Source organism: Lissotriton vulgaris, chromosome 8 (assembly GCF_964263255.1).
Source record: "Lissotriton vulgaris chromosome 8, aLisVul1.2, whole genome shotgun sequence".
NCBI lineage: Eukaryota > Metazoa > Chordata > Amphibia > Caudata > Salamandridae > Lissotriton > Lissotriton vulgaris.
The window spans coordinates 425841373-425855255 of NC_141696.1; the positions used below are offsets into that span (position 1 = coordinate 425841373).

General features: G+C 42.3%; 1 protein-coding gene across 2 annotated transcripts in view; it reads right to left on the reverse strand.

Moving 5' to 3' along the window:
• The window catches only part of LOC147697124 (cytoplasmic FMR1-interacting protein 1), a 533654-nt gene that overhangs the window by 408781 nt on the left and 110990 nt on the right, over positions 1 to 13883 (reverse strand). For both annotated transcript variants that reach the window (XM_086934191.1, XM_086934192.1), the window contains exons 11-12: positions 8972 to 9089; positions 7462 to 7584 (exon numbers count right to left, since the gene is read on the reverse strand). In XM_086934191.1, the coding sequence (XP_086790317.1) occupies positions 7462 to 7584; positions 8972 to 9089 (241 nt within the window). The remainder of the gene's footprint in view (positions 1 to 7461; positions 7585 to 8971; positions 9090 to 13883) is intronic.

The following is a 13883-nucleotide window of genomic DNA, read 5'->3' on the forward strand; positions in this document are numbered from 1 at the left end:
ACGTGAACTTTGGACTAGGTGCAAAAAACGGCAAATATATACGTACAAATGATTCACATAATCTATGGTATATTTATAGAGACTCGCGAGCGTACCACAGATTGCAAAAATGAGCTTACTCAGAAAATCATATTGTCACTTCCTAACTGCAATATTTCATGAAATGCCAGATTATAATTAATAATAGTATGTACCTTAAAATAAGGAATTAAGTACTGTTTAGTGTATCTGACATAAAATGTACAGAAGAACAGAAAATGTAACAGTGTTTGTTTACAACCAATGCCACACGGGCAAGACAGGTTCTCCAAGTTATTATTTAAACCTAACAGAAAACAAAGTGAGTATTTTATACTCCAATCCCTGAGACGAAAGAGCAAGCTCCTATTCCATCTCCCAATGTTTTTCCTGAGATATTCCTGTGGCATATTATTTTTATTGCCTGAAGACACCAAACTAGGAATATATCTGATAATTGATGGTTTGCGGAGCTCCGTATGTCCTCTTTCCTCACGGTATAAATCATACAATGCCCCTCTCACAGTTTTTAAATTTATACCGTCTGTGACTAGGGGATAGGAAAAAGTATGCTCCAGCTTCATAGGCTAGGCTTTTCTTTACTGCGCCGAGCCAAGGTATACAGCTACCCCTGTCACAATTAAGGCAATCTATAATTATTTCCTGTGTTAAAATAGCAGCGGGATTTCGCCATATCTTTAGCCAGAATAATGCTGGCCGGGATTTAATAAAATCCTCCACATAATGTAAATTGTATAGTTTATGGCATATATAAGTAGGCGATGAGATTTGGGCCCCTAGTACCTTTCTACAAAATCTATTTTCCTCGGTTTGGATCCTGCTACAATGTGTATACCCCCACACCTTGGCGCCGTAAGTCGCTGTTGGTATACATTGGGCTTTATAAATCTGTAATAAAAAGGTATCACAACCTCTGCCTGCTTGGGCTGTCGTAGGCTGATAACAGAATTAACCGCCTTACCCAGTTTATTTCTACCATGGGCCACATGTGCTTGCAATGATCCTGAGTCTGAAAAAACTAAACCCAGTAAGGAAAAGTGCTAGTGCTTTTTAGGAGATTATTTCCTGACACTATATGGTTAATGCAATACTTTTTAGGCCCGCAGGACATTATGTATGATTTTTTTAAATTAGTACACAGGTCCAAATCTGCCATAAAAGATACAAAACCCGTAATTAAAGTGCGAAGTGCTTTTGGTGTGCGGCCCATCAGGATCGCATCGTCGGCATATAAAAGTACGGGGAGCAATTTGCCATTAATTTTTGGTACATCACATGTCGATTTGGACAGGGAATTGTTTAATTCATTTATATAAAGAATAAAAAGTAGGGGGGCTAAGACACAGCCTTGTCTGACCCCCCCTACCAATTAAAATATCCCCAGAGACCTCTCTTTCATTGTTTATCCTCACCCGTGTTTTCAGGTCTGTGCAAATGCGCCAAAAAATGAACGAGTGCCTAGCCTTAGGCTGAGTGGGACTAAATGATGCCCATCATCCGAAGACAACTTGGGAAGAGAGGGTTTCAGGGGGACCTAAGATGCAGGAACATGGCAGAATAAGTCAGCATTACCTGTGCAAAGACCACAAACTGCTTGCGGTAAGCTCAAGGGGCGGGAACCTCTGGGAAGGTCAGAAGTGTCATAGGGCCCGGAACCATCGCCAAGGTGTTGACAATTAGTTCCTGCTTTGAATATTAAGCCAGTGGAGGACGAACCACTTGAGCAACACTCTTAATTGATATGTCCTTTAGCGTCTTAAATGAAATACTAGTCGTTCGTGAGTGGATGAATCTGAAGGGGGATCTGGATCTGCAAACACTTTGGACCCAGCATACGTTGAGGGTGCACGCGATGAACAGACTGGCCTCCTGCTTTTTGATGATTTTAGTATGCATGAGGCCACATTTCTCACATGAACTGGAATCATGCTTTATCCGAAGATGGCACAAGCATACCCTGTGGAGTCCAAAATGGACATTTGCTTGTGGCAGGATTGGTATGGCTTAAACCCTTATTTTCTGGGGCTTAAAGGGGGGTTGACATCCTACCAGCACAGCAACAGACACATTTTAAACAAAAAGCGTTCAGAGGCGAGTATTCTAAATCTGCAAAGGCCAGAACTGATGTCAGTATGCTGGAGTGGCAATCTGGCTCTAGTGACCTCATGTTTAGGGTTGTCCCGGCACTAGTTCTTAGTCCAGCACACCCTCCAGCATAGGAGAGCGGTTTCAACTTTTCCAGATCCAGTCTGGCACTTGAAGGGGATTCAAGAGGTGAGAAATGTGCAGGCAGATGTATCCAGCATAAATTGGCGATATTCATGAGATATACTCCAGCAACACTCATCCACTTGGTTTGGTGTAGGAAGTGCTGGGAGGTATCAGCCAGTGGTAAATGTATGCAATCTTTCCAAAGGAACGGAAGCCCCAACATCCGCCACACCTGCAACTCCACTCCGTTGCAGGGAGTGAAGAGAGATCTTAACAATGTGTCTGATTGGAACTACATGTGATAATGACACAGAGCTTTTGACAGTGGCTTGAATAATCAATTACATCTCTCACTATGGTCAACACTGCCTGGCCAATGATGGAGTGGGGGCCGGGGGGATTGTGGGGCTTATGGAGCATAGCACCGTAGCACTGGTGCGGCTTGATCGGATCCTTGCCTACATGAGGAGAAATGAAGTATTACATCTAGTTCATTCAAACTTCACTAGTTGTAAAGCTGAAATAATTGTAATCTGAGCCAAGGACTTTTATCAGACCAATCGCTAATTAGTGGAACACAAGGGATGTAGAAGGACAGTGGCAAAGATATTAAGACTGTTCCTTTTTGCCAGTCTGAGAACTGGGGATAATGGGGAACAATGTATTCTGTATATGCAATTGTATGATCTAAAACATTTATAACTTGCAATGCTCTCACTACTACTAAACAAGCATTGGAAATGCAATAGGTCTCGCATTAGGAAAGTTTGAGCAATTGGTATTGTAAATGACACTTTTCATTTATGTGTTGGTTTTGAAAATAGCAAAAGTAATAGCTTTGTCAGTTACAATGTCAATAGTTTTAACTTTCGCAAATGTGACACCTATCGCATTTGTAATGCAATGTGTGTTGTCTTTATGTGACTTAGATGTATTGATATTGCAAATAACAATGGCTTTTAATTTTGTAAATAATTAATACTTAAATAAAATTTATTGTAATTTATAAATGGCAATAGCTTAAACGTTTGTAATTTAATTTTGTGAAGATTATGTTCAGTGTATTTTATTGTGACGAAAATCCAAGAACATTGCATTTGCACCTGGTGGTGGATGTGGTGGTGGTGGTGGATGTGGTGGTGGATGTGGTGGTGGATGTGGTGGTGGATGTGGTGGTGGATGTGGTGGTGGATGTGGTGGTGGATGCGGTGGTGGATGCGGTGGTGGTGCATGTGGTAGATGTGGTGGTGGTGGATGTGGCGGTGGATGTCATGGTGGATGTGGAGGTGATGGAGGATGTGGTGGATGTGGTGGTGGATGCGGTGGTGGATGCGGTGGTGGTGGTGGTGGATGTGGTGGTGCATGTGGTGGATGTGGTGGGCGATGTCATGGTGGATGTGGAGGTGATGGTGGATGTGGTGGTGGATGCGGTGGTGGTGGTGGATGCGGTGGATGTGGTGGTGGATGTGGTGGTGCATGTGGTGGATGTCATGGTGGATGTGGAGGTGATGGTGGATGTGGTGGATGCGGTGGTGGTTGTGTTGGATGTGGTGGTGGATGTGGTGGTGGATGTGGTGGATGTGGGTGTGGTGGATGTGGGTGTTGTGGATGTGGGTGTTGTGGATGTGGGTGTTGTGGATGTGGATGTGGGTGTTGTGGATGTGGATGTGGTGCTGGTGGGTGTGGTGGATGTTGCGGTGGATGTCATGGTGGATGTGGAGGTTATGGTGGATGTGGTGGTGATGGTGGATGTGGTGGTGGATGCGGTGGTGGATGCGGTGGATGTGGTGGCGGTGGATGTGGTGGTGGATGCAGTGGTGGTGGTGGATGCGGTGGTGGTGGTGGATGCGGTGGTGGTGGTGGATGGGGTGGTGGATGTGGCGGTGGATGTCATGGTGGATGTGGAGGTGATGGTGGATGTGGTGGTGGATGTGGTGGTGGATGTGGTGGTGGATGTGGAGGTGGATGCGGAGGTGGATGTGGAGGATGTGGTTGTGGTGGATGCGGTGGTGGTGGATGCGGTGGATGTGGTGGTGATGGTGGATGTGGTGATGTTCAGTGTGAATTTGCCGGACAATTTACATTAAGATGTTTTATACTTCATGGACATTTTCAGGGTTGTCTTTGCTTTGTTGTGAAAACTAAAGGGCAGACCGAAACGAAGATCTGAACCCATCTACCCTTGAACAACCAACATAGTACCATGGCACTCGTGCACTGCAGTGCTTGCACCAAAATCTGCACAGAATGAGCAATGCAAACACATTTGCACCGATTGCTGCAGAAGCCCGTTTTGTGCAGCCATCCATCTGTGGGTTTTAACTGTTAATATGAAGAAATATGTGCTGAGGCACTGGCAGGAATCATTAATTTCAGCCACCTGGTGTAGTCACACATTTCCCCCAACTCAAAGTTAGGCCCTTAAAAGGTTGGGCAATGAGACTTAGCATCTCAGGGAAAAAGTTTTGAGTTCATACATTTAATTTATTCAGAACACATTTCATGTGAAAACTGAAGTGTTCGACCACTGCAGAAATGTACATTTGTAAGTATTTCCACCCTTATGCAAAAATCCGCCTAGTACATTTAACTATGGTAAACATTTGAAACCCCAAAAAATGTAAGCTAGTCTTTGGTGCTAGCTGATTCGACAGCCGCCAGGACACAACTAGGGGTGTGCAAACTTTCTATCTCACGAAGTTGCCACAATTGATGCAAGCACTGCAATTAATAGGATTTAGGTAGACAAAATCACCATGTGAGTTCTTCAGGTGAAAGTTGGGACTTTCACATTTCTGAGTTGTTGGTTGTGAGGCCAAAAATACAGGCCAACAGCATTCTAAACAGTTTTAAAGATGTAAGAAAACTGGACAATTTTCAGCACCAACTAACACCATCCGTGGGAAATATAGGCAATGTGCTGGAAAAACTAAACTATGCTAGGGTGCAAATGCAGTTAAAGCAGAAAAGTCCACGAACTAGGGGTAGCCAAATAACTACTCAAAACGTTGTTGGTGGTGTTAAAAAAAATGTGCACTCCCCACACAGCAAACGTATTACACGCAGGGTTTAGCTGCAGATGTTTTTGCTACTGTTCAAACATTTGCGAAACTCGCCTAGAAAAAATGCTCTTTTCAGGTTTTTACTTTCAAATTGTTGCTCTTTACAGAGACATTTTAAGCGTGGGAATTTGCCGGACAATTTACATTAAGATGTTTTATACTTCATGGACATTTTCAGGGTTGTCTTTGCTTTGTTGTGAAAACTAAAGGGCAGACCGAAACGAAGATCTGAACCCATCTACCCTTGAACAACCAACATAGTACCATGGCACTCGTGCACTGCAATGCTTGCACCAAAATCTGCACAGAATGAGCAATGCAAACACATTTGCACCGATTGCTGCAGAAGCCCGTTTTGTGCAGCCATCCATCTGTGAAAATATTATATTTGCACTTAGAAGGTCGATGCAAAAAAAGCTCATGCAAAATTCACTGCACTTGCACAAAGTTTGCATAGTCTGGCCACACTCAGAAGTTTTTCGTTGTCCAGGCTGCAGTTACACGTGTGCTTACAAGCATCTTTCTGAGCGTGTACGTGTGTGTTTGAGAGAGAAAAACAGAGCGAGAGAGAGGGGCATAATATGAGAGAGAAACAGAGACAGTCATGAAGACAGATAGGCTGCGGAAAGAGTGACTGAAAGAAAAAGAGTAAAAGAAGGGGAACAGCAGAGAGAGTAATGAAAGCTGAGAGCAAAAAATGTGCATGCAAAAGGGAGAACGAGAGTGCCACGGAGGCTAAGAGTAAATGTGTGTGTGTTTGAGCGTGCGAGCGAGAGAATACAAGAGACAAGTGAAATGTAAATGCGGGGGCCTTTGAAGTGAAGCTTCACTTGTGTGTGAGAGGTGTGGGAGGAGTGCGGCTCGACTGAGCCAGAGCGCACGCTGGGGGAAGCTTGTGGGGCGGAGCTGCTGGGGAACAGATGGCAGATGGCTGACGATTTGATGCTGTACACGAGCATTTCACGGGCACAGCACCAAATTGCCAGCTAGTTAAACATCTGTTTAAGCCCCTTTATATCGAGCTCCCGCTCTCAATGTGCATGTGCGCATTGAGATAGGTCGCTCGACCTAAAAATTATCATAGGTCAGTCTTGAAAGCATTTCCTTCAAGTGCTGAAAATGTAAATAAAGAGCAGCTTTACTTTCTAAACATCAAGAACTGTTTTCGCTTATGATTTAACAACATTGTGTTTCAAATCAAAGGACGTTTAAATTATTTGTGAATCTGAAGGTTTAGTTACATTCAGGTCCCTAAATGGGGCGCAATTGTATAACTCACCATAAAGGATTAGGAAGACTGTATTCCATTCTGATATTTGATATGGCAGTAATACAACGTACTTCAGACAGGAGTTTTACAACTTACTCGCGCTTCTATTTACAAAGGTCTGAGTGGCTTGCAGGGAGCCAAAGGCAAACAAGTGACAAGGTACAAAATATTTCTGAGAAGTGCAGGCCGGCATAAAATACATTTCAGCATAACATGTGTTGTGCATTGGCACTGAAGGGCATTGAAGGATTATGTTTATGTGAGGACTCCCACTTATCCTATTAAGTAAGAAAATGAGGGCAAAAGCAGCATCATTAGTAAGGCATGAATTACAACAGAATAAGTCATTTTCTAGAGGTGGTCCATGCAATGACGAAATGCCTTTATTAACCTCTTCGATGCTAATGACAAGGGTAACTCGTCATGAACTTTCCATATATTTCAATGGAAAATGAATGTAAAATATTAAGGTGCCTTAGCAGCGAAGCGGTTAAGTTGCCCCAAGCAACTTTCCAGCTTTTACCATTTGGATCAAATTAACAGACCGCCCTATGGGAACACTAACGGACAGCACAGGGGATGCATCAACCCTCAATGTCATGAGCAATAGAGTGAAGGAACAAACCTTCAACCATCATGACACCTCCTCCCTCAAATTACACTTTCACCCACTACTGCTTGAATCAATAACACACCTCTTCACAAAAGTCTACTTCATCGCCTATAAAGCGAAGAACAAGACATATTGGGATTGCTTATCTTAAATGACCTAGGATCTGTACTGTATTGCTTTTTAGGCTCATTTACATAAATTAAACAATGCATAGTACACACCATTTAAAAAACTATTCTCTATTTTAATGCTTGCGAGGACATTACCACTTCCATGACATGGGCGCTCCACTGGGAGAGTAGCTGCAGCCCTTGAAGAGACAAGTCGAAGAGTTTCCGATACTCTGCATCTGTTTTCTGGATTTCCTGACGGCCAGTCCCGGTCACGACCTGAGAAACAATAAATGTTTTCATAAGACATTGACCAATCCCCACAACAACTTGATACAAAATACTCATTGTCAGCGGACCACACTCGATATTTTTACACACTATTCTCCATTTGGTAACACTGCAACTTCCAACTGGATGACGGTCAGCGATAGAATCAAAGGCTTCAAAGGACTAGGGCATGTTTAGCCTGCGATTAATTTAAGTGTTTATCTATATATTTTGTTGACAGCAATTTATTTCACGTTGAAACACTTTACATCTTTCACAGTAAAGCAACACAAAAACACTTGCTTCTCTGTGATGCCTCTAGTGAATATGCTGAGTAGGATGAAGGAACATTTAGAGTCTAAATTAGGTAAACGTTTTCTGCAGTGTAAGCTCCTGGGGAATATAAAAAGCTGTATTATGGACGGATAACGCTAATAAAATCTACAAAATAAATATTTTATTGTGATCCTGCTGTGGTCAGGGAAACACAGCATCTCAAGTAATTGGCTGTGACCAAACACATTCAAGGTTCCTTTAACAACCTCATTGGCTTGGACAAAAATCAAGCCTACTCTGGCATCATAGGCAAAATGGTGAGCAGACTTAAGCAAATGTGCAGCATTTGAAAGTCGTTTTTAAAAAACATAACAATGTTGATGACTTTAATATCATAACTAAGCTCTATAATAATGCAACTGAAAAAGTCAATTTAATTTTGCAGATGCCTTACCATGAGAAACCCTGCTTGTTGTGTTAAAGATTTTAGAATACAAGTGAATCCCCAAATTGCCCCATATTTGCCAATGTAACATTACAAGTACTATAAAACATAATGGTAATAATATTAAAATGTGAACACAACTAAAAGGCAAACACCCCCCAAAAAAATCCCATTGGTTAAAGTTGGCATTGTGTCACTCTAGTACTACTATGTGGTATTTGTTGAATCAGTATTACAAGAAATGTAGGTCTTGAGGCAGGCGGTGACAAATGTCAACAAATATACTACCCTGGCAATACTATGCATTATGACATAGTGCACATCAGTGTATGCGTGCCCCAGTGACCTTATTTCCTATAATGAATGGTACAAGCCATGCTGGGGACAGGAGCCAGGAACTGAAGCCATTCTCCCATTCAAATTCTTTTCATACATCACTAACATTCATGTGATTGTGTATTTTAGTCAGATAGGGTGCTTGGGCAGTGTGTAAATAAACCAGTCTAGTACAACCACTTGACATACAGTTAGCTTCAGGCCCGGAAAACAGGGTTCTGGCTAATTTTCTTTCAATAGTTCATTTAAAGGTGCTCTAGTTCTTAACTAGAAGGTATAATTCTTCCACACAAACTGTATGTATTATGATATGAGGAACTAAATACAAAAGGATCTCACCTCACTGTTGCTGTAACGAGCCAGTTCTGAAATGAAGCGCATATGATCTTCTCGGATTTGGATCATCTGCTCACAGATATTGTACTGTGGGCTGCTGCTGGAGTTGGTACAGGTCCACCTATTGAAGAATTGAAAAAAGGAAGCACCAAACTCTGTCACTCAGCCATACAAATTCAAATGCAGTTTTTTTTAGAGAGTTAGACATAGTAGAAGACTCTAAGTTAGATGCTGTGGTGTCAGTTATTTCAAAGCTTCAGCAATGTGCATCATATACATTTATTGCCCCCCCTTGATTCTTTATGTAAAGCTCTCCACAAAGATCTAGCGACTTGGCTAAGTCTGCTGTTGTACGGACTAGTAGGTTGGACCAATCCAAGTTAAATATGGACCACTGTGGCGAGAAAAAGGAAGAAAATTCTCCATCTACTACAGAATGTCAAGCACACCCGTAAGAATGCCATTCTCTTATCATTGGACACAGAACAGAGAAGTCGTCTGACACGATTAGTTGGCTATATATGTGGGACTCTTCTTTTCCTTATTATTTAACATGAAGAATATCATAGTTGTTGGGTAACTTTCAGTCCCCGAGGGTGTTGGATAAAATAGATATATCCATATGAATGCACAACATATATATCATACTTTGTTCTAGTTTTCACCCACACATTCTCAAACCTACTCAACTATCTCACTTCTTCCTGTAACAAGCTGCTCAGAGCTGCAAAGGCTTCCAATTTGGCCTTACCTGGACAAGATTCAGAGCCCACTTCGAGGTCACTTTGCTTTTCCTGAATTCCACATTAGTTTACTCATCAAGGGCCATATTATAGATAGGGGGCACTTTCCCCGTTTGCGCCACGGCGCTCCTTAAACCAGGTGCTCCAGGTGCAAACAATGAAAGTGCGCCCTTTAATACTGAATACGCGGCCCAAAGGCAGTCGCGAACTCGCACTGCCCTGGAGGCAGCGTATTTAAGTGAAATACGGAGCAAATTTGAAGCAGGAGCTCAGTGTTCTCTGTGCAGACGGCAACCCGCCTCCACTTTTAAAAAGGGAAGAGAGATCCCCTTGCAGGCAAGTGCAGTGAGCGCCTGCACCTGCCTGCAAGGGGATGTCAGGGGGGTCCATAAGATCCCCTTCTCCTCTTCAGAGGGCCCCCATTAGGGAGCACACTGACAGTGATCCTCCTGAGAGCTTCTTTGCCTCTGCGTATGAATCTATAATATGACACGGGTGCAGGGACAAAGGGATTTCCTCATTTGCATGGAATGCCTTCTGCTGGTAGCGCTGGCGCTATCTGTATTACAGAAGGCGACACACAAGCGTCTGCGGCCCCTTCTAAACTGCCCCTGGGACGTGCAAAGCAGGCGCTAATGCCTGTTGCGCCCCCGGGGCACTTTCGTAATAAGGCCCTAGGTTGTTCATTTCTGCTTACTGTAGGAAGCTGGCTCTGTATACACTATACCAAAGTGAGGTATAGTGTGCACAGAGTCCAGTGGAACCCCAAAGGTAGGCAGAGAGGAAAGTAGATAGCACCATACTCTCTATTTGTGGTAGTGTGGTGGCGCAGTAAGGCTTTATCAGAGGGTAGGGGTAACCATTTGTTGTACACACTCAATCAGCAAATGATTTCACACACTCAAAGACTGAATTTCAGACTAATTGGTTTTGTATAAAAATATTTTTTTAGTTATTTTATTTTCTAGAACCAAGCAAGCCTGGCACATGCTGGCAATAAATACTTTACAGTAGTAATGCAGTTTGTAAACACAGTTTTGGATTGCAATTGATTATGCAGTTTGTTTTGATTACAGTACTGTTACTGAAAATGCAATGCTTTAATAATACAGTACATATACCTTGTATAGGCGTTTTAGTGAAATTACAGGTAAGTTACTTTTGAGATTACTTTTCTTACACAGTGCAGTATACCTGGATACTGCACTGGGACATTTCCTGTAAACAGGTAAGAAAAAGCGTTTTGGCTAGATAGCTACAGTTTAAATGCTTTTCATGGATTTCCCAACTCCACACTTAGAAACTTTTTATAGAAAAATAGTCAATGTTATCCTATGGAGGAAAATAGTGTTATCGGTTTAAGGGTAAGTATTTGGTAGTGGGAGTTGGCACTCTGGGGTTAGACTCAGGGATCCCCCAGAGTCAGGGATGCACTCTCGTTACACCCTCAGCGTCACTAGGGCGGCCAGGTGCAGAGTGTTGAGGCCCAATGTTATCCAAAGGGGGATAGGGGGCCTCCGGTTGGTGGCTGCTGACGAGCAGGCCACTTGGTTGTGGGAGCAAAGCTCCTGGACTTATGAACAGGGTAAATGAGGCAACAAAGTGGCACCACAGGTGCACCCTCAATGGAAGGTCCCCTAATGCCACTCATTCACCCTGACAATAGAATTATTTGCAGAGCAAGTAACATCAGAAGACAATAGGGATGTGGATTGGTCATGACACCTTCAAAATCAAAAGTCTGCAGATTAAATTGTGCTGTCAGTTAACATAACTGGTACTGTCTATGCCCAATCTGAGGAGAGGCTTAAAGGTTTTCAGTGAGGTGTCAGGCTTGAAAGCTAACATCAGCAAATGAAAGGTGCCACGGTTTGCATGCACACCCAGAACGAACGCAGACACACCCTTTCTTATTTGGTAGGCTTTCATAAAAGTAACTTATTCAGGGACTCAAGTAGCCACATCCTTCTTACAGGTCACTGTTTTGGACTAGTTCCCACTACCAATCAATATTAATAGGGGCTTACAGAAATGCCATATGAGCCACTTCTCTTGAGGTCGTAGGACCGAAGTGGTGAAAATGAATCTACTGTCTAAGATTCTCTACCTCTTCCAGGCACATTCCTCCAAGGCAACCTTCACTTCCTCGCTGAATCAGACCCTCAATCATCTTAATATGGGGGCTAGGAATCCAAGGGCAGCTGCAAAATATCTATACTTCCCTCCTACCTTTGCATGGTGGTTAGTGAACATGAACTAGACCACTAGCTTTCAGGTAACACAATTACAATTCCTAGTGAAATGGGGAAAGTCGAAACAGACACACAGTGGTATTATAAAGATTGTATCATTGCAGGGACGTCCTTATGAATAGTGTCATGGATAGAGAAAAGGCATAGGAGCAGGGAGTTATACTTATCACCCATGACTGGAGAACACTAACGATAATTTGAGACAAGATAGGTGGGACCAGACCTTCCACAAAATTTCAGTCACCTCTCACACCTATTATTGAAAAGCCTGCCTTTACAACAAAATGGGACAGAATCAACTACAGACCCTGGAGCTAGGTTCATTGTTTAAGGATGGGAAAATCAAGACTTTCGAGGCTTATGAGAGAATGTGGTTATGCAAAGAATGTGTGTTTCTGCTACCTAGAAATCAAGCATTGGGCCTTACACCAACAGGTCACGGAGGGGGCTTACATGGAAACATGACATTCAAACAATGGATGAAAAGGGACAAATAATATAAGCATTTGATCTTCTGGCCACACATGTACAAGACATTAAGCCAACAGCCATGGAAAAAATATGTGGGAAAGAAAACTCAAACTGCTAAGGATAGGGAGGCCTTGACTTCTTATTGGTATCAAACCCCCTGAACAAATGCATAAATGCAATGCAGATAAACCTTCCCCTCTCCTGGGAAGATTGAGAAGCAACAGGGTCATTGATGCATCTGCTGGGCATTGCCCAAAACTGAAAAGAAATGCTGGGATTCAAACCATAGAGTGAGATTGTGGATAAGTCTGCGATCAACATGCCAAGGGACCTGGGAGTGGCCCTGTTGGGGCTCTGGTATAAAGACCTACTAGTCACTAACAGATAACCATGTCAATAGTGGCAGCAATACAATCAATATTTCAGTTATGGGTCAAAAAATAAAACCAACTATCCTGGAGACATGGGAAGTACCTTATTTGAGAATTTCTAGCAATCAAGAAAATGATGGTGCCATTAGAACACAAAATGCAAGTTCTTTGGCACAAACTGATCTTCCTTCCTGAAGTATCTCTCTGTCTAATAATAAGAACTTACCTGCCTGGATACTAAAAATATTAACACAGCTCCTTTCTGATTATAATCAAATAGAGAGCCTCAGCACACCATCGTCAGAACAATTAGGTTATTCTTAAGCTCTGATCCTGGAGCTTAAGCCATCAGTGTGAAATAATGGAAGCCAGCTTCGTGAACGGGGTCTTTGGTGGCAATCTAGTCTGATCTTTTTTTATAGTGTCAATTCCACTGGTCATTGCAGAAAAGTTGGGTGTAAGTAACAGTATGGGTTTTCAGAACTCAAACAAAAACAGTTTACCAAAAATGCCTGGTACTAAAATGGTGTGGGTTTCAACAGAGGGAAAAATATTCTACCCAAGTAGAAAAAATAAAGGTTTTGAGTGCAAATGGAATCCAATGTTGTATTCTCATGTGTTGAAATGTACATATGCATATCTCTATATGCAAAAATATCTCCCCATGCGAGTGTTCATAGGAAGCTGCAACAGACTGAGAGCTCAAAAGAAATAGATAATTTACTCAACTGGTAGGCATACGTCCATTGAGCACCCACAAATAATTCACCATTTTGCCATAATACTTGAGCAGCTTGATAAAAATATACTCAAAAGCAGAAGTCAGTTCAAACAGACTTTTTCATGAATAGTTAACACATTATATATGGGAGGGTCTCAAAGGGACTAAATGCTGGAAATATGACATATTTTTGGTTTGGACCAAAGGTTCAAGAATCTGAATACCTAGATGGAAAAAAAAAATCAATATTTAAAAAATCTATTGCCATACTACACCACTGACACATTGTTCAGTCTCGCTTTTAATTATTCATTGAATTCTTCCTGTTTTCTTTATAAAAATCACTATTTATATACA